General features: G+C 39.0%; 2 protein-coding genes across 5 annotated transcripts; one reads left to right on the top strand and one right to left on the bottom strand.

Moving 5' to 3' along the window:
- The first annotated feature begins 483 nt into the window (after positions 1-483).
- Positions 484-16,678, top strand: LOC134876880 (adhesion G protein-coupled receptor F4-like). 4 transcript variants are annotated; one of them, XM_063902094.1, is made up of 18 exons: positions 484-644; positions 3,253-3,313; positions 3,697-3,709; positions 4,576-4,704; positions 5,822-5,974; positions 6,143-6,207; positions 6,309-6,367; positions 7,608-7,738; positions 8,864-9,091; positions 9,993-10,229; positions 10,395-10,535; positions 10,626-10,828; positions 11,406-11,588; positions 12,303-13,598; positions 13,928-13,969; positions 14,153-14,182; positions 14,265-14,341; positions 15,570-16,678. In XM_063902094.1, exons 1-17 carry the CDS (start codon positions 601-603, stop codon positions 14,331-14,333), a joined length of 3,084 nt encoding a protein of 1,027 aa, XP_063758164.1. In that variant the 5' UTR covers positions 484-600; the 3' UTR covers positions 14,334-14,341; positions 15,570-16,678. The 4 variants fall into 4 exon arrangements, with proteins under 4 accessions (XP_063758164.1, XP_063758162.1, XP_063758163.1 ...); XM_063902092.1 differs by having other exon boundaries at positions 4,573-4,704; XM_063902093.1 differs by having other exon boundaries at positions 4,573-4,704; positions 8,864-9,095; positions 9,997-10,229.
- On the bottom strand, positions 16,629-26,831 carry mep1a.2 (meprin A, alpha (PABA peptide hydrolase), tandem duplicate 2). Its single transcript, XM_063902096.1, has 14 exons — positions 26,714-26,831; positions 26,591-26,612; positions 26,456-26,509; positions 26,328-26,365; positions 26,177-26,252; positions 25,974-26,091; positions 25,245-25,420; positions 24,461-24,682; positions 22,521-22,667; positions 19,421-19,636; positions 17,848-18,294; positions 17,594-17,731; positions 17,245-17,449; positions 16,629-17,058 (listed from the first exon to the last, which is right to left on the bottom strand). Exons 1-14 carry the CDS (start codon positions 26,774-26,776, stop codon positions 16,908-16,910), a joined length of 2,073 nt encoding a protein of 690 aa, XP_063758166.1. The 5' UTR covers positions 26,777-26,831; the 3' UTR covers positions 16,629-16,907.
- Between the last annotated feature and the right edge of the window lie 1,004 nt (positions 26,832-27,835).

Below are 27,835 nucleotides of genomic sequence, written 5' to 3'. Positions count from 1 at the left end.
TTGGAGTGATCTTTAGATTTTTTCCAGAGTTGAATATAACAAAAAAAAAAAAGGTTATTCTGGAATTGAGATGTTTGTAAAGCCGTAGGGCCTTTTTTAATTTTCTAACATTTAATTGAGTGCTTTTCGGGAGGAAATAAAAATAATAATTGAAATGAGGAACAGTTGACTTACAGTACTTTTCAATCATTTTTGTAATAATCGAGGACCTTCAGCAGGTCGTTTATGATGCCAGTTTACTGAATTACAGCACAAACACAACTTGTGTGAGGCAGGCGGCTGCCATGTGACCTCCTGAAGGAGATAGATTTGGTAGACAAATATCCATGGAAAGCTGAAAGGCTCTGTGTGTATGTTGTCAAGTCCAGCTGGCATGGAGATATGCCATCAATGCAAATGGTATTCCAGCACAAAATAAATTAAAACAATTCTGGAAAACACGCCCCGATAACACGCACAAACCCACGCAAACACACACACACTGTCCAGCTTAAACCAGTCCTTCTGACACATGTACTCACTTTGGCTTTATTTCTCATGTGAACCTTACAGATATGGAGTACGGACGATTTTCTGCTTGCTCACAGCGGCTACGTTGACATGTTCAGCCTCTGCTTTCTGTATAATTCCAAGTCCAAACCAAGGTAAGAGCTTTTTATTAATGTATTATTCTATTTGTAAGAAGATGAGATGTCACAAAGGTTAGATAAAAGTATGTTAGACTGTAATATAGACTGTAAAATTGCTAATGCAAAGGTGTTAAACTACCTCCCACACTTATTCTCAACATATTTTATTGTGATATGAACAGTATAATAGGCTATTGCACTGTACAAAGTAATGTTCTTTTCGTTAGCATATATATAAAAATTGTTGTCTGATGGGGGGGGGGTGAAGTTGTGGACAGGAGGTGTGAAAGTAGTGTTATGTTCCTGGAAAACTTCCTCTTAAAACATTTAATGTGTTGGATGAGTCTCTGCAGACTTTTTCAAAAATATAAAAGATTGGAATGCTACTTTTGTGACCTTTGCCTCCGTTAAAATGGTTAATGGACTGTACTTATATAGCACTTTATCCAGGCTTTCCAACCCCTCAAAGTGCTTTACACACTACAAGTCATTCACACAGAGCAGTGCACATTGCTCTAGAGAAATAACTTTCATACACATTCATACACCATTGTGATCAAATCGGGATTAGGTATCTTTCCCAAAGATACATCGACATGTTGACTGCTTGGGCTGGGATCGAACCCACAAAATTCTGATGGAAAAATATAATTTTTCATTATTATGACCTCATTTTTAATACTTATAATGGTAAAAACATGGATGTGTTCCTGTTCCATAGCTACCCACTGCTCCTAATTGGATGGGTCAAAATTACTCTGTGTGTACACAATAAAAAAGATTCCTTGAGTATCCTACATTTACCAAAAGTGTTTTTTAAGTATGCATTTGTAGATCTGGTTACTCTATATTTGTCATGCCATTGTGCAAGTCAATAAACAAAAACTGAAATGTTGAATTTGATGAAATGCAATCTGTCAGCAAATTTCACATTACTGTATTAGGTGAGTTGAAAGCAATAATATTAAGTTGAACCTAAACATTTTAATTTAGTATTCATTTATTTTTTTGTTTATTTAAACATAACATAATTGCCTTCAACACACCTAATACAGTTATGTGAAATCTGTTAACATAATAGATTTAATCAAGGTCAACGTTTCAGTCTTTTCAGTGTATATTACATGGCGGTCGTATAACCACAGTGTGTAACATGGCTAAATTGAAGCCATGTCCGCACCCAACATGAAAATGAAGTGGGCATGACTTGTACCGCATCAACAGGCCTCTGACCACACAAGGGACATAGAGCCTCTTATGTGGTCACTGCACTGTTACAGGAAGCAGGCAAAACCATCGACTCGTTGTTTGCATTCATAGTCCAAATTCAAGTGATGAACACTAGCTTGACAAGCTGAAAACGCAAGCCTTCCTTAAGGTTAAACTGATCGCTGATGATAAGAGTGACAAGCCAGTTTTGATACAAACATGTTCAGATCATACACCAAAATGTCAGAAATGTTATTTATTTTAAATAAAAATCTGCTTTGGGCACCTTGGCAGTGACCAGGAGGTGAACTGGCACCTCTCTAGTCCGACCTTTGGTTCATAGACCCAGTCTGCGCCACTGCTTGCTTGAATTGAATGATGGCAACTATTTTTTTATTACAATGTTTCTGAAATGATATGTTTTAAATATGCAAATGGGGCACCTTCTAACTCGACGTGATAATGTGCATAAATATCCTGAAAACAAAGTTGGATATAGCCAGGTTAAAATACAAAAAAGTGTTTTACCCTGGGGACTTTTAACATCTCTTTTAATAACTCCATCAATTATTTAAAACAAACTGTATAAAGCTTCTTCTTTTTTAAGCAAATCCATTTTTTTTTTACGACATACAAACATAAATCAGGCTATGAATTACATATGAATACACCCCTTATTAAAAACCTCCAGAATATACATTGGAATGGAAAATGGAAACTGAACTGGAGAAAAATATCAGTATGTGGCAAAAAGTCATTGTAATCATTAAACAGTTCATATTTTTAGATTTCATACATTTTGGAACTTCCCAAGTTGATTACTTACATTAAAACATTTGTTCTGTGTGCCAAGTTTTCTGTAATTTTCAGTTTGAATGTGTCAATAAGGCATTGTCCAATGCTGACTATATTTATGATCAATCTAAAGACACAAATCATTTATATAAAATGAGTAAGCTAAGAAGACATCAGAGAAAAAGCCTAGTGGGGCACCAGAGGTAAAATGAATCATCCTCAGGGGAACATGATAGACAAACATTGTTTGATGTCTATGGAAAATGTCAAGGAAAAGAAGGTTTTGAATTATCTTTCTGAGGACATTGAATATCCCTCTCCAACTTAATGATAATTTAGCAGAGTAAATATAACTCCTTCTTGGCCAAAATGCTTTTAAGAGACATTCCAATTCATAACACTTATTATACATTGTTAATAAAGACATGTGGATGTACAATTTGTTAAGATAAAGCTTTATTTATCCCCATAAGGAAAACATGAATAAGACATATAGAGTGTTCTTTCTGACTTTGGCAAATATGTGTGTGTTTTTCCTGTATGTACATTTGTTAATGCATTTTAGTTCACCACGTTATTTAATTGCTGCTAATTGTCATTGCCTTTTTTTCCACACCAGAGTGAGAATGTATTCCAGGGTTTGTATTTTTCTGATTGGAGCTGTTTTCCTCTACTCTCAGGTAAAAAGGCTTCTCATTTGAATATGATATACATTTTTTGGCCAGCACTAAAACTAAGATATCAAAGGTTTAATGTCAAATACACAACTACAGTGTAGTCAGAATGCTCTCCATGGTGCACCTGTAGAAGTCGCAGAGTGTCCTTGAGTCCATGTTGTTGAAAAAAAAAGAAATTTGATGTTGAATTTAATACGTATTATATTCTAATTGTATTTCGATGCACATAGTGAAGAGTGCTGCATGCATAAATGACAATCACTTAAAATAACAAAAAACTAATTTCTATATAAATCCATGTTTATTTAGCATGTACAAATTTGAGCATTTTAGAAATTATTTTGACAGAAAGACTCATTCTTTTTTTCACCCTTTTTCCATTGCAGATCATTGGAGCAGGTGAGTTGCTTATCTACATTGCCATAAAGGAGACTCAGTGAAACACTATAAACGTAAACATATTGGGCCAGGGTTAAAGGCCTAGGCTGCGACTGAATAGTCTTTTTTGATTTGGAGGTTTGCTAACCAGGTGAAGTGACCCGGAACCAATCCCTGAGGGAGTGGGGCGAACATTGAAGCACATTTTTTTAGTGGTCTTCCCGTTTCTTTTCTACACATACTTCCCAGTACGAACACTTTTATAGCCGTTAATTAAATTATTAGGGTCTTAAAGATGTAAAATGTGGTAAAAGCCGTTTTTCGCGCACAGCAGGGACCGGAGCACTTGTTGACATTGGGGGATTATAACAATGTCCTACTGTCAGGCAGAGTCAGTCTGTTTCATAATTGTAGGTGTTTTGTCAGTATATTTGAAATTAATTTGAAATGACTAGGTTAGCTACAACAGCTTACAGAACACCACATCTGCAATAATATCGGAAGGAATTATATTTTCACATTGTTAAAATAATGCAATAACGGTAAGTCTCCAGTAACAGTTGCAGTTGGCCAACTTTATAATCCCCGAACGCCAAAAAGGGCTCTGGTCCCAGCTGTGTGCATCACTTCTTGTGTTTTGAGGTTCTATGCAGCACTGTATGCAGAAGTATTGTGCGCATGTGTTCTCTAGTTGGTGAAGACATTTCTTAATTTGCATGTCTTTTGGTACATTTGTGTCTTCATATTTGCACTGTTTGAAAGTGGAGCGTGTTTCTCCTAATGGAAGTGTTTTGGGCCATTTGTCGCGTGTTTGCACCTGTTGTCCATGGTAATAAAACCTCAACTTATGAAACATCTCAAAATATCTCGTGTTGCTCTTCTAGAAGATGTCTATGTTGCTGAGCTGATGGTGGAAAGTAATGTCACACTGACGGCCGACACTATCCTGTCGGTTTTGAATGGAATTCTGAGCGTGGATGGACACACAGTGACCCTCAGTACTACACTTGTAGCAGGTATGGTAATGAAGCTCTTTCTTCTTTCTTTAATTATTATTCCAAACGGTTCGTCTTTAAGAGAGTGAATGGGAAATTTCAATAGAAAGACCACTTCAGCATTATCAGTTTCTCTCATTATCAGTTTATTTTTTATAGGTACGTCTTTTGAGTTATATGAGTTTTGAGTTTGAGTTTTTTTAATGTATTCTATAAACTACTGGCAATTGTTCTCTGTGTTGGAATTCAACACACACTCACTGGAATGGCTGCCAGACATGTAGAGATAAAGATCTAAGAAAAAATTGGAGTGGTCTCTTAATTTTTTCCGTGGCTGTACATGAGTCATTTTTTCTAAAATTCAGTTTTTGTTGTGTAATTTGAGATGTTTTGATGTTTATGTCTGTTTATTCTGTTCTCCTTTTCATTTCCACATTGTGTGCAATACCTTGTTTGCATGCTGCTGTGACAAAAATGTTTCCCAAATTGGTTCATATAAAGTATATCTTATCCTATCTTATCTTATAAACATCTGAAGGTAGGAGGGAGAGCAAAAACATATTGAAACACCATCAGTGCAATTGGAAAATTTGGCAATGAGTGTGAAAAAGTCAAAGAAGTCAATGACTGGGAAATAGATATTTACTATTTTAGTTTTGGAAAAGCCAGTAACCTGTCATTATAAGACTGGTATTGATGAGCATGCCCTTTATGGTTGTAAAAAAGATTGATATTAAAACGTAGATTATCTCTCTGAAATCGTTTCTATTGCTAAAGTAAAAAGTGTTGTTTCAGTGAGGCCAAACTGGATCACAGTGCACGAAATAACATGCAGCAATTCAGCTGAATATAAGGCAGTAACTCAATACCAAAATGAAATTAAATGAATTCTTTCTGATTGCTCAGGAGATGCCGCTGACATGTTTTGATCTTAATCCTGATCATCGGTTTTTATTTTATTTTATTTTTTTCTGAAAAAAACAATTGTCTGCACTAACACTTCTTTAATACATTGGTGAGACCAACATTTCTTTCACCAACGTATTTTCTCTAAGACAGAACACAGACGAGCGGTTATGTTGTATAAAAATACTTTCTAAGACTTTAATGATTTGAAGGTTGGGCTTTTCTTTTTTAGAGTGCCTGATTATTGGAGATGAAACCAATTGCAGCTGTTCCGATGGTTACATATGGAGCAACCCCGTGTGCTACAACTACAACTGTTGTAGAGAAGTTCCTTGCACAAAAAACGTGTCCGACATCACGCCACTCTGCATTGCCAAAGTCAAAGGTAAGCAAGTGCTGTGGTGTGACAAACGGACGTAATGGAAAAAGGGCCACTGTTAAATGTTCGTGCACACTAGTGTGTTCTACATTGTGTTAATGCTGTTTCATTTTTTTTCCATTCCAAATATGCATGTTGATATGAAAAAAATGGTCATTTTTGTAATTGACACAGTTCGCATCAATGGATCAGTGTCACTTAATGATATAGCTCCATGGGACTCTGGTCTTACTATTCAGGTATATTGTGCTCTCATCACAAATGTATACATTCTTAAAAAGGTTTGTCACTGTGATACATAAGTAAAATATAAATAATATAAGGTTCTTTGTTTTTACAGCTTAAATTGAAATTGGAGGAACTGAATGGCTTTGAGAACATGAGTGTAAGCCATCGAAGGTATTTTATTTTGAAAATACTTGTCTTCTACTTTTTATGTTTGTTTAACCCAGCAGAGACCGGTCATAACCCTGCAGAAAGATGCAGGTGCGCACACTATGAGCCCGGACAATGGTATTTTTTGTACTCGAGTCAGGCCATTTTGGCTTCATACGCACTGAGCAATTTTCATAGGAATGAACATGTCCCTGCGATTCGTGCCATATCACATTTGCTTACTCACTGTTTCTGATAATGGCAGTACAGTTGTCGGAATGTGAAAATGTTTTCCCATTGACTTACATTAGAAAAGAGTCGTCTGTTAATCAGCATATATAATGTTTTTTGCTAAATGAACTCCAGAATACAAACACTTATATAGCTCTTATTGAAATCATTGGCGTCTAAAAGTTGTAAAAAGCGCAAAAAGCCAAATCAAGGGTTATTTTCCCTCTCTTTTCATTTGACTCTAAGCCAAGAGCAGGAGATCCGGGGCGGGGCTTACAGACAACTCAAGTGAACATGCTCCATGGGCCCACACTGGGGTGACCAGGTGCCAACAAGTCATGTGGGACAAAGAGTACATTTGTGTGGGACAATGCGGTACATAATAATAATGGATAATGTCTATCCAACCCTTAAAAATACACATTTCTACTGAAACTAACAGGCGTTCCTTGTGAGTTTCGGGGAAATATCGCTTTAAAACGTATTCACCTCCGTGCGCAATTGAAAAACAATTTGGCCGAATCTCACAAAAACTCTCTGGGAGTCGCCCTCCCATAAGTAAATACTGTTATCTGTTAATTAATTGACATCTGACACAGCTAATGATGAAAGCCCTCTTTTGTTTTCTAAATACCAACCTTTGGATGAAAGCGGAGAATGGACAACTGTCAATCAAATGCGGGACGTCGGCTAAATATGGGACCTCCAGTGCTATATCCAGTTCTCTCCTTTCCTCAAAAATCATTTCAGCAGTCCAGTTTGCGTGGATTATTTTACGTAAAATAAAGTATATGTTATGTAACTCATATCACAAATTTGGCTTAGCCAGCTCTACATTCTCTACAGTCTAAATCACACGGCACCCTCAGCTCTTGGACCCTTGCTACTGAAAAGGAAAAACTCCTCCTAAGAAACGTGCCTTTTATTCTTTCCGCACCATGGCTGAGCATTTCAGTTCCAAATCGCACATTTATTTTATCACAAACTGACTCCTTAATAACCAATGATCCTCCACCGATCTTTTCCAAATCAGTACCGCAGATGGGAAAACGGTTGCTGACTTTGTGGCAGATGTCAGTGTCATATTTAAGACTCAAACACTTCAGGATATTGTGAATGAAGCACAAGCACAACTTGGAGCTGTTATTGTGGTCGACACTGTAGGTCAGTATATATACGTTTGTTTTGTCATCCCTTTAGATCATGTTTACTCTGCAGCAATATTGCTCAACTGTTATTGTGCATGATTTTGATAGATAAATATCTGCTTACTGTTTATTGATTATTTTTAGATATTTGGAGGTATATTTGAATTTTTGCAAATGGCCATGTGATGCTAGCTGCAAAAGCTAATCAATCTTCATAGACCCCGATGTTAAAATGCCCAAATGTAAAGAGGATTTAAACAGGGTACGAAAACAGTTGGACGCTCCACCTAAGAGGCACGTTTTTCGATTAGCTTGTTAGGCCAACATGGCAACGGCATGAGCAACACAAATTGAGCTTCACTATGGGTGAGGTCCCAGCGTCTATGTCTATTTATATAGGTTTAATAACATCTATGCAGGGACAAGAAGGCTGCTTTTCAGAAAAAAACACATGGTTAACTCAAGTTTCTGTAAATCAATAATCTTATCACAAGAAGGAGTATGATTTCTGGAGAAAGCACCCATGTCACAACTGTGACCTTGGTACTTATTTGTACTTATTTGTAAAACTAGAGCTGTCAATGTTAACTTCTTGCTTTAAATCCAGAAACCTTAGTCGATAAAAAAATGTTTTACACAAATTAATCACATCATTAAGTTGGACCAAGAGTTGCTCCAAATGTTTACCATGTGGTGAAAATGGAGGATAGGCATCTGAATCATGCTCAAGTTTTGTGAAGTTGCACAGGAATGGGACAGGATCACCACTGTAGCAACAGATAATATTATATATATCGCAATACAGAAGTTAATTTGCCCTGTGTAGGCCACAAATATTCTATAAACTATTATACATCAGAGCGTATCTCCCTGACAGCCGCTTTGTCGATACTTTAGCTAAAGTGTCAAAAAGATTATCGGACTTCATGCCAATAATTCAGAAATGATGTAATAATTGATCAGCCTACTGACTGTAGTGCTACATGTCCCCTACTCCCTTACATTTACCCTGTTACTGTCCTGTACCATTTTAAACCTTTTTTTAAAGAATATTTTATGAATTCCACCTTGGATTGAAAGGTTATACCTCATACTTCCATCCTAATTATAACTATTATATTGTATTTCCTTCTTCACACAGGGATGGTTAACATAGAGTCCCCGAGGAACAAGATTTTCTATAATTCAACGGCAGAAATGAAGTGCACGTTTACAGAGAAGACCGAAAGTGCTAGCTGGAACATTTTTGGGGAGCAAGGCTTCTATCAGATCAAAACCGGCACTGTGGCGAAACTGGAGACCTGTACTGCAGAGGGATACGGTTCTTGTGTTAAAATGAATCTTCTAAATGCGACAGGCATCTGGTCAGGCGAGTACACAGCTGGGAGTTCCCCACACACTCCCCCCCTGCCTGAAACGCATCCATTGAACTTGTTTGTTTACTTGCTTTTCATAATGACGTAACCATGTGACACTCACTCTTCTATTGGCTAGCGCTCCAACACAAAACTCTGGTGAAGGTGAAAATAGGTGCTGCAGCACAGGCAGTATGAGAAAGAGCTTTTTGAACTTTAAAGCATGGAGACATGTCCCAGTAGAGGCACGCAATACCAATATGCGTTGACGAAAACAAATCTGCATAATATGTCCTCTTTAAACATGTAGCTGAATCTACATTACATTTGTCCTAAGGGGCATGTCTTTTTTGGTTCTGACTGGAAATTACCGTACACGATAAATATAAATTGTCATTCTCCATCACCGCTTCTCAAGCCTTGAATATGAGACAGCTACTTATACCTCTTTCCTTTCTGTTATGGTAACAACAAATGGTTTAGCTGTATGGCTCTTAATATAATAGCCCCATACTTAAGGTAATTCATCAAACGGTTAAAGTCCTTGAAGCACAGAAATCCTCCACAGTAGGCATTTGAACATATCAAATTGCCTATTACCACTTTCATTACATTTCTGAGTGGTTTAGTCAACTTTGTTTCATCTTTCGATTGGTTGAAAACAGCGCTACTACCTGAGCCACAGTCAAGGGGTTTCCTTATTTAAAACGCAAACAGCTTATGTGGACATTTGAAATGGAACGAGAGCCCAAAACCAGATATTGCTTAAATATAATACGTAAGGTCTTGAGGCAATCAAATGTAAAACACAATATTTATGATTGATGAAAGTAGTAAATCGGTCAGATTTCTCCCGAACACCACAGGAAGGTTAAGTTGTTTACTTTCAGTCTGCTGTTGACTTGTTCCCTGCAGGCAGATACAAGTGTGAATTCAAGAAAGGGTCAGTCCGGCACACAGCCAAAACAGAATTGATTGTGGCCCTTCTGCCTGACTTGATCACCCTGAAGATTAAACCTCTTACAGTGGACTGCTCAGGGGTAGGGGACAATACTACGGTGACGGTCACCGCCACCATCCTAAACAGCAAAGAGCACTTTGATTTTTGGTGGACCTACCGGAAGGATGATAAATATAATAGTTCCAAAACATGTAAGGCGAACCTTCAGTATCTCTCAAAACTACCTGTCCTATTTCCCCCTTGTTTGTTGTAGCATTAACACTAATGTAATTGATTACATCAACACAATTTAAATTCACTATAGTTCTGCAAATTGCTTTTCAACCCTGAGACTTATATTACACTTTATATTACAGCTGTTGGAGAAAACGTTGTTTATGAGTTCAATGCTTCGATCAGTTGCATGAAAACAACAGAATCGGACATTATCAATGTCACTTTTAAGAACTCGGTGGCTCAAACTCAAACAAAAAAAATGGATATCCTAGTAATTTATGGTAACTGATCATATTCGACCATTTTATTTGCAACTTATTTTATGGTATAATAGGTATGTTCATAATGTATTATTTTGTCTATATTTATAGCGGGTGCAAAATTTTGCATCGCGGCTGTGGATGAATATGGACAATCTTGGCCAAAAACCCCGGAAGGAAACACAGTGATTATTGATAACTGTACGGCGGGCAGGGTGGGCTATAAGTCCCGCACCTGTACAAACACTAAATGGGATGACGTGTTCTCCTACTGCGTCGACGCAAAGTTGAACGAAGTTCTGAATGCTGCAGGCGTGAGTGTTGCTTTACAGCTGGAACCCTTAAAGTTATAATGTTTTTTTTCTGTCAAAAATGACTTATACTAGTGGCAAGTTTTCGAGTAAGTTGATGTTGACTTTTATACATTATTGTACCTAAAACTTGATGAGGCAAAAGGTATTATTCTAGATTAATCCTCCAGAAACATTTTTATATTATGTTCTACCTCCTTATAAGATCATACATTTTTATATAAATTGCATGGCTTTATCAAAATCATTTTGAATGCAACTAATACAAACGCGAACCATGTTTGGGGTTTTTTTTTTTAAACTTCAGGAAAAGCATATTTTTAACACAAGTGACTGACTGCTTCAGAGATTGCTCCAATGGAGGAATCTGAGACAAATTCATCTTTCTAATTATAGAATATTGTAATGATATATTGCCAGCTCTAAATATCCTCTAATGCCCTTTACTCAATGAGCACATTTATATTGTGTTGAAAAAAATGTATTCACATTTGGATGAGCTTTGCAACAAAGTCATTGCTTTTTGGATTACTTTTGTGTGTACATTGTATCACTGAGATATGTTTAATTTTGTTTCTAGAAATTCGAGCAGGGACAAGGGGCTACCCAGGCGGTGGCCGAGGATATTTTTGAAGGACTTAAGAACAGTTCTTTATCCGATGATTCCAGTGACTCTACGGCCGACGTAACCGCTTCTATCAATGTTCTAAATGTGATGGCGAGGGCAACAAAGTTCATTGTTTTGGAAGAGAGTATCCTTCCTGTAAGCCCCTTTTGATAATTAATCCTTTGTTTACTGAAATACATGGGGAGTTTTGAGCCTATATTGCTCCTGTTGGATTTCCTAACCAGCAGTTGTATCATACATTTTTTCACCCAGATACTGTAAAAAAAGGTTAAAACAGTTATTAAAAAGTGCAGATCCATTTTCAAAGGTTGGGTTTCAGATGGGCACTTACAAAGTAATGCGGGTAAAGCTTCCCATGAAACTCTTTATCCTTGATGTTAGTTGATGGGTTTTTTTTGGAAAGATTTAAATTTGCTTCAGCTTAAGCTTTCAACCTAGCATCAGTCCAATAATTTTTGCCCAGATCTAAACACAAATCTCTTAATGTCAGATGTATGATAATAAAGAGTGTGATCTGATACATAGAATTACATAAATGTTGATAAAATATGTGTTTGTAACATTTAAATAATGTAACGTGGGGAAAACACATCACAGTAAAGAATGGATTGGATTTTGATTAGCTTTATTTTAGTCCACATTTATACTATTCCATACAATTATGAATAAATCGGAGGGCATACCAAGACCAAATGTGCACATACAAATTAAGTTGGACAAAACATGTACATAGCATTCAAGAAAGGATAGAGTTTGTAACTGCTTTCAGCTTATACTGATTCAATTAGTTAAGGTGTGAAACCCCAAGATAAAATGTCCCCTAACACTATTTATTTTAATCTGTTTCAGGATTTTGTTAATGCTGCAAGCAATATGTTGAACAAGACGTGGGGTGGTGTCAACAAGTCTATTCTTCATACCATATCATCAACATATCTTCACTCTGTAGAAGATCTGGTGAAGAATATTAAGGTCAATAACAGCAATGGATTGAACTCTTCAAATCTAGAGCTAAAATTCTGCCCAGATCCTGACTGCAATATGACTGTGTTTGGCATTGCCGTTAGTATGAACAAGACCAACGGAACGATGAAAACTGTTGCAGTGAAAAATCTAATGGGAAAATTAAAAAACAACATCCACGATTCGGTGCCTGACAGCATCTTACTATCAGTCACACTGAGCAGCAACATAAGCAAAATTAGTCTGGTGTTCCCCCAAGAGAATCCTAGTAGCAACAGACGTATGTGTGTTTTCTGGGACACTAAAAATTGTGAATGGTCAGAAAAAGGATGCAATGTGAAGACTACTAATGGTAATCACACAGTTTGCGAATGCGAACACCTGACTTCATTCGCTACCCTCATGTCCAAGAGTGATGTATCTACTGAGGCCCTGGATATGATTACATATGTGGGCCTAGGTGTGTCCGTCTGCTCCCTGCTGATCTTCCTCATCATTGAGTATCTAGTGTGGTCGGCTGTGGTCAAATCCAACCTTTCACATTTCCGTCACACAGCTATAGTGAACATTGCCGTGTTCCTCTTGCTCGCTAACTGTAGTTTCTTGGCTTCCATCTCTCCTAAGAGTCTCAGTGACAACTGGTGCCTAGTTTTGACAATATGCAAGCACCTGTTCTACTTGGCCATGTTCAACTGGATGATGTGCATGAGTGTCATGCTTGTCCACCAGCTCATCTTCGTCTTCAGCCCCCTGAGGAAAAAAGTCTTCATGTTCTTTTCCAGCATCGTTGGCTATGTTTTCCCAATCCTCATAGTGGGATCGAGCTATGTGTATTGTAAATACACCGAGAAGGCTTACTATGAGAGGAAATCATGCTGGCTAGTTTTTGAAGGAACCTTGGAGGGTTCCCTGCATGCTTTCCTCCTTCCTGTGGGAACTGTTATTTTGACAAATCTGTTTTCCATGGTGGTCGTCATTTTAACTCTGGTGAAATCCAATGCCCCTGAGACCAGCAAGACAGATGACAAGGAGACAGCCAAAAGCATCCTCAAAGTGGTGGTCTTTCTAACGCCTGTCTTCGGGCTAACATGGATTATTGGCTTCGCTCAGCTCATGATGGATGAAAACAGTCTACCCCATACTATTGCCATCTACAGTTTTACCATCCTCAATTCCTTTCAGGTAATTTGAGAGCATTCCACACACAACACAGACTGTAGAAATTAGTGATGCATCAATCAAACTGGTTTCCAACACCTAAGCTCAGGTAACAATACCAATTCCCAACCTCATACCAGTGCACTCTTTTTCCTAAAAGTAACCTCTTTCAATCTGTACACACTGACAGGGAAGTCTTTACTTTTGAGATATACCTTTGTGTATTTTGTGTACATAGATGTATCAAATCTAATATTTTGCATGCTCATTAACTTCAAGTCTGATAGCCTCTTCTAGCATAACACGCACAAAAAGTAAAATCGGTTAATTTCATTTAATTTGTTCTCTTGCAGGGGCTTTTCATTTTGATTACAGGTTGTGTTGCAGAGCAGAAGGTAGGTTTGCCATTTTGTCTGTCATTCCCATTTTCTGTCAATATATTAAATTATGTATTTAAATCTCCCTTATGTCATGTCATCACGAGTAGGGTATTCTTCCTGGGCCATTGGAAGCCTGGGTTTGACTAATGGGGCCCAAAAGTTGTCAATAATTAAAGCTATTTGTGTTACACCTAACAGGTTCGAGAAGAATTGATTAAGCTCATTATGGTAATGTACCAATGAATTATCCAGAATGACACCCTAAAATAATATTGACAGTCATCATAACCATTTTTTTGTCTACCTTCAGGCAAAGTCAAAAGGAAAAAGTGAGAGCATGAAGAATTTGACATCAACCACCTACTCAAGAGACAAATGAAGACCAAGGTCAGTGTTAGATCACGTCATGGATTGTAACATTTTATTTGTCCATGCATTTGTTACATCTTAATTGGCACACATTCAAGAAGCTTACTCATCTTCTGCACTTATCAAAGCAGTAATTAAGTTAACCAAATAACCTACTTTACTTTTTACTTTACTTCACCACTACATTTCATTTGGCTGGCACTTTTATTCAGAGTGACCTACAATAAGTGCAAAAAACATAGAGAATCAAACTCTGAACAACAAGCAAAGTGCAGATATATTCACTTCAAGCAAATCATACCATTGTAAGAGCTGGTGAATTTGTTACAAGGCCTAAGCTAACTCTTTCAGTTCACGACAGAAGATGTTCAGAGTTTCTGCTGTCCTGATGTCAAAGGGGAGCTCATTCCACCATTTAGGAGCCAGGATAGCAAACCAGCGTGGTTTGAGGGTTATCTGGGTCCTACTCGCAGAGATGGAGTAGCAAACCGATTGGCAGATGCTGAACGAAGTGCACGTTCTGGATTGTATGGTTTAACCAATGCCTGGATGTAGGAAGAGGCTGATCTCTTCAAAGCTCGGTAGGCCAGTACCACTGTCTTGAAGCGGATTCAGGCAGCCAGTGAAGGGAGCGAAGGAGCAGTGCAGTGTGGGAGAACTCGGGGAGAGGTTGAAGACTAGTCAGGCTTCAGCATTCTAAATCAGTAGTCGAGGCGTTAGATGACCAGAGCCTGGACCAGGACCTGTGTTGCCTCCTGGGACAGCCGGGGACGTATCCTCCTGATGTTGTAGAAAGTGTATCTGCAGGATCGGGTTGTAGCAGCATTGTTAGAAGTAAAGGACTGTTGATTGGCCAGGGTCACTCCCAGGTTCCTTGTAGTCTGAGTCGGTGAAACAACAGAGGTGCCAACGTCGATGGAAAGATCAGTGATGGGTCATCTGCGTAGCTGTAGTAAACATTTTTGTTGCTTCTTAATGTGCCTACTTTGGCAATATTTTTTAGGTGGAAGAAAGCTGTCTTGGTTATCCTGCTTATATGTGTTTCAAATCTTAAGTCTGAATCTAAATGATTCCCAGAATATGTGTTTTAGTTTGAGGTTTCCTAGCCTGGTTGAGAGCTCTTCCCTCTTGCCTTTTGGACCAACTAATAACATTTTGGTCTTTTATTGTTTAATTTTTTTTAAATGTAAGAAGAAAATGTGAAGTCTATGAATACTCTTAACACTTGTTCATATCTACATTTCAGATTGCGGAGACGGAAACAGCACTCTTGTCTGCAGCTCCACCGATCCTGCTTTGTGTTGGATTATACATTTAGTTCCTAGATAGTTACAGTAATGTTTTAAAACTAGGTTTATTTTTATTTCATTTGATAGCACTGAGCATTATTATTATTTGTAAGTCTTACACTAATGGTTATCATCCATGAAGTCATATTCTGCTGCAGAAAGAATTGAAGATTAGAATTTAGCTAAAGCATACATTTATATTTTAAGGGTGAAGTTGATACAGACTATTTCCATTTGTTTGTTATGTGCCACAAGTTAAACACAATACTTAACTGTTTAGCTTTAAGAGGAAGCTGTATCTGGATGTTTTGTATTGTGTACATGGTGTTTGAGCTGTATATTTAGTTTTTTCTCTGGGCCCTATTATGCTTATTGGGGGTTTCCCTATCGTACAGTGTGTTATATAGTTTGTTGTTATGCATGTAAATGGACTGCAAAGGCTAAAATCCCTCTAAAGGGAGTTTCTCTCCAGCACAACCCCCCTCGCCCCTGCCTGAAACGCCTCCATTGGTCTCCTTTGTTTGACTCTGTAACATAGTGAGTAACACTCGGGCTTCTATTGGCTTACGCTCCATCACATTGTACGTGATAGGCTAAAGGGTGGGTCATCTCTAAACGGTTGAACAATCACAACAGGGCTGGCCAACTAACCAATCAGAGCAGTGGGCTGTGGTTTCAGACAGAGGATGAAAAGAGGTGCTGCAGCACAGGCAGTATGAGAAACATAAAGAGCTTTTTGAACATTAAAGCATGGAGACATGTCCCAGTAGAGACAGTACATACTAATGTGAATCAGAAAATTAGCATAATAGGGCCCCTTTAACAAGTTTAATAATAGTAATACATGAGATTCATATAGCGCTTTTCCTAATGCTCAAAGACGCTTGACATAAGATTGTTCGGCATGGTTTGATAATTTTGCTTGAATCTGTAAATGTTAACTACTTGATTTGAACTATAACCTGTGTGTCTAACCAGTGTATGTATCCAAACATATGTATTGAAGTAAAGACAAGGAATATCATGTATTTTATTTGTATTACCCAATGAAGAAGTTTAAATCCAATGGGTGTCATTATTTCTATCATACATATCAAACAGAGTTAATGGATACATTCAAGAGATTTCATGGCTCATTCTAAGAAATGTAAGAAGCAAACACAAAATACCCTAAACAAATGCATTTTGTGTTCAAAAATTAGCTTATCACATTTTATAAATACTTCTCACTTCAATAGTTTGCTGTAATTTCACTGCTGGGTGAATGCAGAGGACATTATTCCCCTGAAGATGTGTCACTGAGCTCTCCTGATGATGGTGAAGATAGCCAGTGTCAGCACTACGGTTCCTGCTGCGCCACCAATCAGAGCTCCCAGAATGCCTCTGTCCATGTTTGTTTTCTCACACCTCTTACCAGAATAATAAGTGGTCTGGCTTGATGCACACCTGAAAGAAGCACACATTAAATGACTTTGATGCACAATAAATGTTTTTTTCTGGTGGCTGTGTCATCTGGATTGCAAAAGTAACTTAGCCAGCATCAAATGAGATAACTCTAGTGGTTAATGTACAAAAATGAACATCTTAAATCATTCAAATAGGCACACGCTGTATGTCAAATCAAACACACACCTGCATGAGGCTTCCCCTTCACTCTCCACACACATGCCTCCGTTTAAGCAGTGGTTGGGGCCACACGGGTTGGCAGCCCGTGATTCTCTGTGTTTACGAGCCTCCGGTCTCATTTTCACCTCGATGGCAGGCTTCTCATCCTGGATTTCATCACTTGGTGGGGCCTGTGTGACAGGCACCTCAGTCTTGATCAGATGAGTCAGATCTAATGAAACAAGTTAGATTAATAAAAAATGTAAAAAGAAATCCTGGAAGCTGAAGATATAAAACTAGCTGTTATCTGGCAGAACATTTATTTAGGGTAGGTCCAGTATAGACGCGTGGAAGAGCTGATATTTCACATTCTCACCGTTGAATTCAGCCGTAATGATGAGGTCATCGTTTTTGAGGAAGCTCCTACTCTGCAGATGCTTGATTGAAATAAAAGTGCTCCAGCCAAATTCTTGAACTGAAGTAGCTGTTGGTTTGTTCCAGCGGGGATCAGTGTCTGAGGGGGGTAAGAGTCAAGAAAAACAGTGTTATGGATTGATTTCTAAAGCAGAAATTTAAAAAAGCAAAACCCTTCCTTTGATAGAAACCCCTCTTCTTTCTAAATGCCGTTACCTGTGGTGAAGCTTCTTGTAGAAGACATCCTCAGTTTTACATCAGGGTCCTGGTCCATAGCAACGATGGTTGCCTGTCTGTTTTTGGCTGGCCACTCCATCACTGCATCATTTTCCCCGCTGCACAGGTAGAAGGTCATGCCAACATAGTCTGGGTACGCACTGTCTTTTCCCCTTGGGTAAACATTGATACCGAATGAGTAGCCCTCCGAGTTGTAGAAGCACTGGCTTTTTACCGGGGTGCCAGGTAGGGTGGTGGTGAGGAGGTTGGAGAATTTGGGGATCTGCCAGACAGCACTGGGGCAAATGGACTCAGTAAGAGTGATGTCATCGATCAAGATGGCACCCGAGGAGGTGGATGATCCTCTGATGCCTTGGAAGAAATATCGGAACTTCTCTGTCACCTTGAGAGTCACATGGGCTATTTTCCAGGCAGCATCTCCATTACCTGAAAGACAAGAAGCAGGGAATTCATTTTAAATTGATTGGGATAGGGAATTATTTTTCCACGTACAAAAAGCATTATCAACACCGAATTTTCTGATAAGTCTTATAATGCAGTGACTGCCAACCAGTGTTGGGTGTAACGCGTTACAAAAGTAACGGAGTTACAGTAATGTATTACTTTTAGCTGTAACGCAGTAATGTAACACATTACTTCTGAAATGTGGGTAATATAAAACCCGTTACAATTCTCAGTAACGCAGTTACAACACATTTTAACCCGAAATGATGAGGTGTTTAGTTTCAAAGAATTCACAAACATCGCGAGACATTCTGAAACCAGATAAATAATTGTGCAGGTAGAATAGTAACTCAGTGAGCCTGTTTAATATTGGTTAAGAGGGCTGCAGAAACAGATTCACAATGCAGAGCTGCAGGCTCAGAGAAAAGAACAGAGAAAGACAGGAGTGCGCGCAGGCCAAAGCATCAGAAGGTAACTGTCTCTGGGTCTGCTGCTTGAACCCGAGAAGTTGAGAGACTCGTGGCAGAGTGTTGAAGATCTGCAGCCTCTGTCCTCTGTGGAATCACTGACTTTTAGAAAGCTTGTCAGCCAAATCCCCGTTAACACACCAATGACAAGGTGAGCTAACGTTGAATAGAGACTCGTTCATATACAGCAGGTCACAGGGCCGTGCAGAGGCTCCACTAACATGTTATTAATAACACACAGAGACGTAATGTTACCGGTATCATATTATTCAGCCCACTTAAACGGAGCATGAGTTTAATTTCTAGCTCTTTCCCTAATGTTCAGCATGTACTGCCAGATAGATAGATAGCTCTAATTAATGAGCTGCAATGAACTACAGTTTATACTTTTGAGGTTATTTTGGTGAAAGTAACTCAAAGTAACGCAAAAGTAGTGTAACGCATTACAGTTCAGAGACAGTAATAATGTAATGTAACTTATTACTTTAAAAAGACAGTAATAAGTAATATGTACTGTATTACATTTTGGAAGTAACTTGCCCATCACTGCTGCCAGAACTACATCGATAGAAAGGGTTTTCCATTTCAAAAGACTTCAAATAGACAACTTCTGTGCTGGCATAGTAATTATAATTAAATACCTGTAATGGTGTGGATCTTCCTGTCATTTTGTACGGTCCCTGTTCCGTCATCAGTCCTTATCCATATCACCAGTTGGTCCCCGGCTGCTCCAGTCATCTTGTAGAAGAATTGCAGGCACTGCTCGCCTCTCTTTGGATAGAGGATACGTGACTCGAGCAATGCACTGTTTCCAGTTGCGGCGGAAGATGTGTCAAACTTCATGAAGTAGCCGGAATCTAAAGGAAGAAGCAACCATTGTGTTGAGTGAGTTCTAATAAGGAGTAGGATCAAAGCATATTGTTATTGATGTTTCAGTCTAAGAACCCACTGGATATTATTCTGATGACGATAAGTCTCTGAGGGCAACATTTCTTCTCTTGATCTTGATTTTGGTTTCCTGTTCTATTTTTAAATGCATTTTCTCCTCTTGCCTTGTTTTCTCTCTCTTCCATGTCTTGTTTTTGCTACCTTTGTAATTGCCCTGATTCTTTCCACCTGTGTGTGATTGTCTGATTGTGTTCAGCTGCTGCCCTGGTGTTTTTTCCTGCCTTATCCATATTTATACAGTATCTCACAAAAGTGAATACAGCCCTCACATTTTTGTAAGTATTTTATTATATCTTTTCATGGGACAACACTGAAGATATGACAATGTGACTACTTTACATTGTATCAAAGTGTCATATCTTCAGCGTAGTCCCATGAAAAGATATAATAAAATATTTACAAAAATGTGAAGGCTGTATTCACTTTTGTGAGATACTGTATATACAGTGGGGCAAAAAAGTATTTAGTCAGCCACCAATTGTGCAAGTTCTCCCATTTAAAAAGATGAGAGAGGCCTGTAATTTTTATCATAGGTATACCTCAACTATGAGAAACAGAATAAGAAAAAAAAATCCAGGAAATCACATTGTCTGATTTTTAAAGAATTAATTTTCAAATGATTGTGGAAAATAAGTATTTGGTCAATAACAAAAGTTCATCTCAATACTTTGTTATATACCCTTTGTTGGCAATGACAGAGGTCAAACGTTTTCTGTAGTCTTCACAAGGTTTCCACACACTGTTGCTGGTATTTTGGCCCATTCCTCCATGCAGATCTCCTCTAAAGCAGTGATGTTTTGGGGCTGTCGCTGGGCAACACGGACTTTCAACTCCCTCCAAAGATTTTCTATGGGGTTGAGATCTGGAGACTGGCTAGGCCACTCCAGGACCTTGAAATGCTTCTTACGAAGCCACTCCTTTGTTGCCCTGGCGGTGTGTTTGGGATCATTGTCATGCTGAAAGACCCAGCCACGCTTCATCTTCAGTGCCCTTGCTGATGGAAGGAGGTTTTCACTCAAAATCTCACGATACATGGCCCCATTTATTCTTTCCTTTGCACGGATCAGTCGTCCTGGTCCCTTTGCAGAAAAACAGCCCCAAAGCATGATGTTTCCACCCCCATGCTTCACAGTAGGTATGGTGTTCTTTGGATGCAACTCTGCATTCTTTCTCCTCCAAACACGACGACTTGAGTTTTTACCAAAAAGTTCGATTTTGGTTTCATCTGACCATATGACATTCTCCCAATCCTCTTCTGGATCATCCAAATGCCCTCTAGCAAACTTCAGACGGGCCTGGACATGTACTGGCTTAAGCAGGGGGACACGTCTGGAACTGCAGGATTTAAGTCCCTGGCGGCGTAGTGTGTTACTGATGGTAGCCTCTGTTACTTTGGTCCCAGCTCTCTGCAGGTCATTCACTAGGTCCCCCCGTGTGGTTGTGGGATTTTTGCTCACCGTTCTTGTGATCATTTTGACCCCACGGGGTGAGATCTTGCATGGAGCCCCAGATCGAGGGAGATTAGCAGTGGTCTTGTATGTCTTCCATTTTCTAATAATTGCTCCCATAGTTGATTTCTTCACACCAAGCTGCTTACCTATTGCAGATTCAGTTTTCCCAGCCTGGTGCAGGTCTACAATTTTGTCTCTGGTCTCCTTTGACAGCTCTTTGGTCTTGGCCATAGTGGAGTTTGGAGTATGACTGTTTGAGGTTGTGGACAGGTGTCTTTTATACTGATAACGAGTTCAAAAAGGTGCCATTAATACAGGTAACGAGTGGAGGACAGAGGAGCCTCTTAAAGAAGAAGTTACAGGTCTGTGAGAGCCAGAAATCTTGCTTGTTTGTAGGTGACCAAATACTTATTTTACCGAGGAATTTACCAATTAATTCATTAAAAATCAGACAATGTGATTTCCTGGATTTTTTTTCTCATTTTGTCTCTCATAGTTGAAGTATACCTATGATAAAAATTACAGGCCTCTCTCATCTTTTTAAATGGGAGAACTTGCACAATTGGTGGCTGACTAAATACTTTTTTGCCCCACTGTATGACGGTCTTCCCTATTGTTCCCTGTCAGCTTGCGTCATTGTTTCCTGGTGTGGGTTGTCTGATATTTATTTTTGTACCAGCTTCATTTCCAATTTAAAATGGCTTCCCTCTTTTTTTTAACTGCGTTTCGGCCCAGCCTGCTCCTCTCCCCACCACGACATACTCAGACTGGCTCTTGACTTTCTCGTCAACGATCAGGGGTTTGTTCACAGTACAATTAGCAACTTGAGACACAGGAATGGTGATGGAGGTAAAGGCCACGACAGGAACGTATTAAGTAGCCAATTTAGAAATCTAATTTTGAGCTAATATAAAGACTGAATTGCCTTTTGACAATAGCTAGTTGCAGTTCCGACAATGTGCTCTGTACTCTGATTACAAATGGTAGCTAGAAGGCTTCCAATACCAAAATCATGGCTGGTTGTCAACAGATTCTGCATTCATATGCCAATATTTGATTTTCAAGGTTATAATATGTTAAAGAGGTTATTATGTTCTGTTATAAGAGAATTTAACAGAATGTCTAAAAAGCCAAGAAAAATTGTATATTATGTAGAAAGCAAATACATGAGTGTGTTGCTGTGCATTGAGGCTGTATGTGAATGTGGGTTTAACAAAAATAGGGTTTAGTCTTGTTGACCAATGTGTTGTTTTCACCTCATGGGCTTTAAAGTATTTTTTGTGACGTTACACATTCAGATTAATATTTTTTCTTTGTACGATCTAGAAATTTAGCTCAGTACCTCTACAGCGCCCTGCCAGAGTGTGGTCTGGATCTGCTGGGTTGCTCAGTGTCTGGACCCAGTCTGCGTTGTCTGCTTCATTCTGGACCATTCCACAGATGTTGATCAGCTCAAAGGAGCACTGGTCCAAGAGGGTGTGGGTGTTAGCTGGAAGAAAACAGTTATCAATGGTCAATACACAAAGTCTAAAGCTCTACAGAGGGTTCAGGGAATTAGGAAATATGTCTGATCAACAAAGTTTTAGTTGGGTTTTCACATAAAGAGATTAAAGAGTTTATGGCCACTCTAGGGTTAGCGGAAAAGGCTCAAAATAGATAGGGGGACTAAAGAGTAAGGGGATTATTCTTTTAGTGCAGCTTTACAATGATACAATATGTAGACAAAAGTATTGGGACAGCTACACATTACACCCAAATGCCAAATTGTTAGGCATTAAAGTGAAGTTGGTCCCCCCTTTGCCGCTATAACAGTTTCCTCTCTTCTGGGAATACTTTCTACATGATTTTCGAGTATGTCTGTGGGAATGTTTGCCCATGCTCCTTCAGTGACAGGCTGCTGCACCCGTGGTGTCTCACGGAGAGATACCACAGGTCCTTTCTTCCTGCAGCGGTCAGACTGTACAACCAGCATGGCCCCTGGTAGACCCCGCATACATACAACAAAACAAAAAAACGGACCAGTTTTTTTTCAATTTATGTGCAGTATATAAACAGAAATATGCCATCATTAATAACTGTGCAATATTACCTGGCTGCTATATCACACTACAGGATGTGTATTTTGTAAATTGTGTGCTTTTCTTTATCTTCATATTTTTTAATTGGGTATTTTCTTTTGTAAAGCTGTCTTTGGCTCTGTTGCTGCTGTAGCAAATTTAAATTTCCCCTCTGTGGGACGAATAAAGGGATTCTGATTCTGATTCCATTCATCCAGAGGGCATTTGTGAGGTCAGACACTGATGTCGGACTAGAGGGCACAATCATGCTGGAAGAGAAAAGGGCCTTCCCTAAACTGTTTCCACAAAGTTGGAAGCATACAATGGTCCAGAATTACTTGGTAAGATGAAGCATTAAGACTAAGGGGTCTAGGCTAATCCTACAAAAACAACCCCCATATACCGGAGTGTCCCAATATTTTTGTTTATAAAGTGTATGAATTCTAAGTATAGTCGTGTGACAATACATCAATAAAATATGTTAACCTATGTTCAGGAGCATGGCCACGCCTCAACCCCATCTCTAAGGCCAAACATCCGGCCATCGCTTGTCTTGGTTGTCGTAACCCACCCATCCTCTCGCTTCTACTCATACAGTTCCCCTTCTACCTCATACTTAGTCAAACTCCTTCATTCTTTCACCTATCAACCCCGTTTAACGATAGACCTCTACATCTGTTCATCCCTGAATCCTTAAATCCTGTCATCCCTTCATCCCTTCATCCCTACATCCCTTCATCCCTAAATCCCTTCATCCCTAAATCCCTTCACCCCTCTCATTCCATCATCCCTTCATCCCTACATACCCTCATCCCTGCATCTCCTCATCCCTTCATTCCGACATCCTTCATCCCTACAACCCCCCATCATCTGCCTGTCTCCATTCATATTTAACTTGTGTATATTTTAAATTTCTAATTCTAGGAATTGTCTGGAGGCCCGTAATCAGCCCGAGCGGAATCATGCCGGAGACGGAACCCCCACTCTGAGTCTCCCTCTGCATGGACCACAGCATGTCCAACCGACCAGACAAACAGAACGCATTTTTCATAATCATCTCATCACCCCCTCCATATCAATTCATTGTCACTTCTTTCAATAAGCCTACAAACATCACATGGTGTGGCGTGGTCCCTGCTAGTGAATGTACTTATACACACGGAATCTTTCCCTGCCACAAAAAGAATGTGAACCAGTTGCGTTTCTCGAACCTAGAATTGCTTACCACAGTCGTACATGCGGTTGACTCTGGTGATGTCTACAGCACTGAAGTCCAGCCGCTGACCAATGACCTCATTAAAGTACGGTATGGTGGTGGTGATTGTGGGGATGCTTTCGTTCTTGTTGAATGACAGAGGCCTGTAGTGCATAATGGACTCATAATCATATGGTGTGTTCAAATCCATGATGAAGTCATCCTCATATTTGTTGAAATTGTGCTCCATCCCTGTGAGGAGAAAGTAACAAGGTCATGTTGATAGTCACGAGACTAAGTATATCAACTCCTTTAAACAGAACTACCACATAGCATATGTATATGCTAAAACTCCTCCCTTTTTGTTTTGCTTCTTAGAACTTTTCACTTTCACAGTGTGTTTTCTGTTCACAACAGTTGATTGTAACATTTTTGCTTCCTAAAAATGTGTCATTCAGTGTTCTGTTGTACTTGAGACACCAAGGAGTCCCCTGTTTTTTTCCGGTAAGTATGTGTATTATTTTATGGATCTGTTTTGAAAATAAGCATCCCCATTAATCACAGTTAACGTTTGTTAGAATGGCTCTACTACCAAGATAGCTAGCTATAACAAAGTATTTGCTATGCTAGCAGCTCCACCCCTTTATCTTAATTTGGTCACTTCTGCAAAAGACTTACCAAAAAAATCAAATTAAACAGTAGAATAATGTCTCACAGTCTGTTTGGTGATGGGTTTCTGATGGACAAATATGATGTATTTCTTAATCCTGGTCACAGCACTAAGTAAAACAAAGAATACAATTTTGTGACCCACCTTCTTCAATCTGGTCCCACCAGATTTTGACATAGTCATCTCTATCTGAGCGAGACTGTTCATGGTAAAAGCCGAGAGCATGGAGGAGCTCATGTTGCACGATTGCCTTAGTGTCGCATCTTGCCCCAATGGACACATTCTGGCCTACGTTATCATCTCCAACAAATGACCAGCATCTGATAAAGGAAAGGAAAATTCAAACAAAACAATAAAACTACGGGGCTGTTACTGAGCACTATATAGCATTTCATCACACCTTCCAGATCTTAACATAGTGGTGCAGAGATTACTTGGTGTTGACCATCAAAAGGGCTCAAAAGCAATGGGACTTTTTCCAATTGATTTTGGAAGATCAGTGGCAAACACATATTTCTGATACTGGGGTTTCTTTTGCCTTCCTTTGCTAAGGATACTCTACTTTTATGAACTAAGGCTATAAGCCTACTACATCACGGTGACATGATCACCAGCACTAAGCTAAAGGCAGCCAATGTGTGGCGTGGTGACGTTTTCAATTGTATTTTGTCACTTTTTAGCAACCGCTGTTTTTTATGACACATCTCCGGACATTCAAAATAACATAGACCTTGAGATGAGTGAACCAGAGGTGGTCAAATGTTAACCAATAACTGGCTTTGAGGACTCATTCCTACACAAGTCTATGGTTTTGATGACTTGGCAGCATGGCTCACAAAGTTATGCAACAGTTCTTGAATCATTGCAGCTCACCCATCCAGCTTAGTGAAGGAGACATAGCTGCTTTCTCCCTCATAGGGCTTGAAGTCCACACAGGACCTCAAACGGTACTCCTCAAAAGCCTGGAGGATCACACCTTTAGCATTCAGATCTAGGAAAAGGAAAATCTCCTAATCAGCACATTTATATTTACCTACTCAATGAATTTGTTGGTTGAAATATTTTCCTTTGCGTACCTAAAGAATCCGTTAGGATATAGGGGATGGGAAACTTCCACCTTCTTGTTTGATCAACGATTGCATTCCTGCTGGGCTGCGAGACACATTGAAGCTTTTGTCATATTCTTTTTAGTTTGTTCATCACTAATCAGACGCCATGTATACTTACATCAACCGCAATGTCTCCCTCAAACAGGTGGTTTAACCCTAAAATTGCGTAAAACACATGTTTAGTGCATATGAATGTAAGGCAACAAACATACAATCACATGCATCAACAGGGCTTAACAACGATACCTCTATTGATCTCAAGTATGTCGTCCCTCAGTTCACCAGCATCTGCATTGTCACCTGGAAGATGTACATATTGTTAGAGTAAAAAAGTCAAAGAAAAGCCTGTTTTATGTGCACATGATAAATGAAGCAACCAACCGGTGAGTGGAACAGCTTGCACCTAGCACAGAAACAGAAATGTGTTTTAATATCAACCCTGACTTTGCTCTTCATTTCTGTTTCTCAATGAGGTTCCATTTAAAAAGAATGTAAATGCCCTACCTTCAAAACTGCAAATACTCCAATAAGCGCAGCAACTTTCCTCAAAATGTCTCCTGAGCCCATATTGTTATGCAGTGTGTCTCTGATGCCAGTGTTAACACGCCAATGAATCCAGCAGCTGGAGGGGGACTTTGATCAGCATTATAGTGCATAATAAGTAACAGGAATTTCACATGTGTTCTCACAATCTGATACCACTGACATACGCAGGTTTTCTGGCATGCACAGGCAATTACAGCAATAACAACACTGACCCAGTACAAAGGCAACAGAATTTGCAATAAAGTGATATGAACACTGACCTGGAATCCAATAAAACAGGTAGTTATGTTGTTTACAGGTTTGACCTCTTTGAGAATGTGGTTACCTGTATTTTACAATTATGTAAAAACGCTCATGACCCAGACCCCACCGGAATAAGCCTTGGTCAACATGACAGCTACAGTTGTGGTTGCTGGGAGAAGAAGTGATCACATCATGGACCAGGGCCGGTTCTAGCCCATTGGCTCTCCTAGGCGATATTGAGATTTTTCTAATAAGTGACATGTAATGTAATGACATGATAAATACAAAAATGTCTGTGAGCTGTGGCTCCAAAGTAGGCTGTGATTCACAGGTCTGAGTGGGATCCTATTTTTCCCATAATGCAACCAGCATTACTTTGCTTGAACCGATGACCGGTGTAGGGAACCAACGGGTTTCATTATTAAATTACAAAGTAAATGTAATCTCCTACACTTGCTCTTTTGGCCTATTTTCAAAGAAAGCTGGCCTGCAAAGCCTTTGGGAACACTTTGTGTCCAGACAGGCTCTATTAATTTATTACTAATAATAATAATAATAATAATAATAATAGTTGTTATTTGTATAGCACCTTTCATACAATAAATGCAGTTCAAAGTGTTTCACAGAAAATTGATATCACATAGAATACAGTTAACAGTAAAAGACATAAAAATAAAAAAATACAAATAGCATAGAGTAGACGTAAAAAATACATTTCGATTGAAGGAAAAATTCAACACACAATCAGATGACATTGAGAGAGTGCTGCAGAGAGCAGCTCCATTAATTTAGCAGTTAATTTTTAATTACTTGTCATATCTATGTGCTTAAAGCCTC

Source organism: Eleginops maclovinus, chromosome 15 (genome assembly GCF_036324505.1).
Source record: "Eleginops maclovinus isolate JMC-PN-2008 ecotype Puerto Natales chromosome 15, JC_Emac_rtc_rv5, whole genome shotgun sequence".
Classification (NCBI taxonomy): domain Eukaryota; kingdom Metazoa; phylum Chordata; class Actinopteri; order Perciformes; family Eleginopidae; genus Eleginops; species Eleginops maclovinus.
Note: the sequence above shows the minus strand (reverse complement) of the source record. Positions and strands in the feature narration are given on the sequence as shown.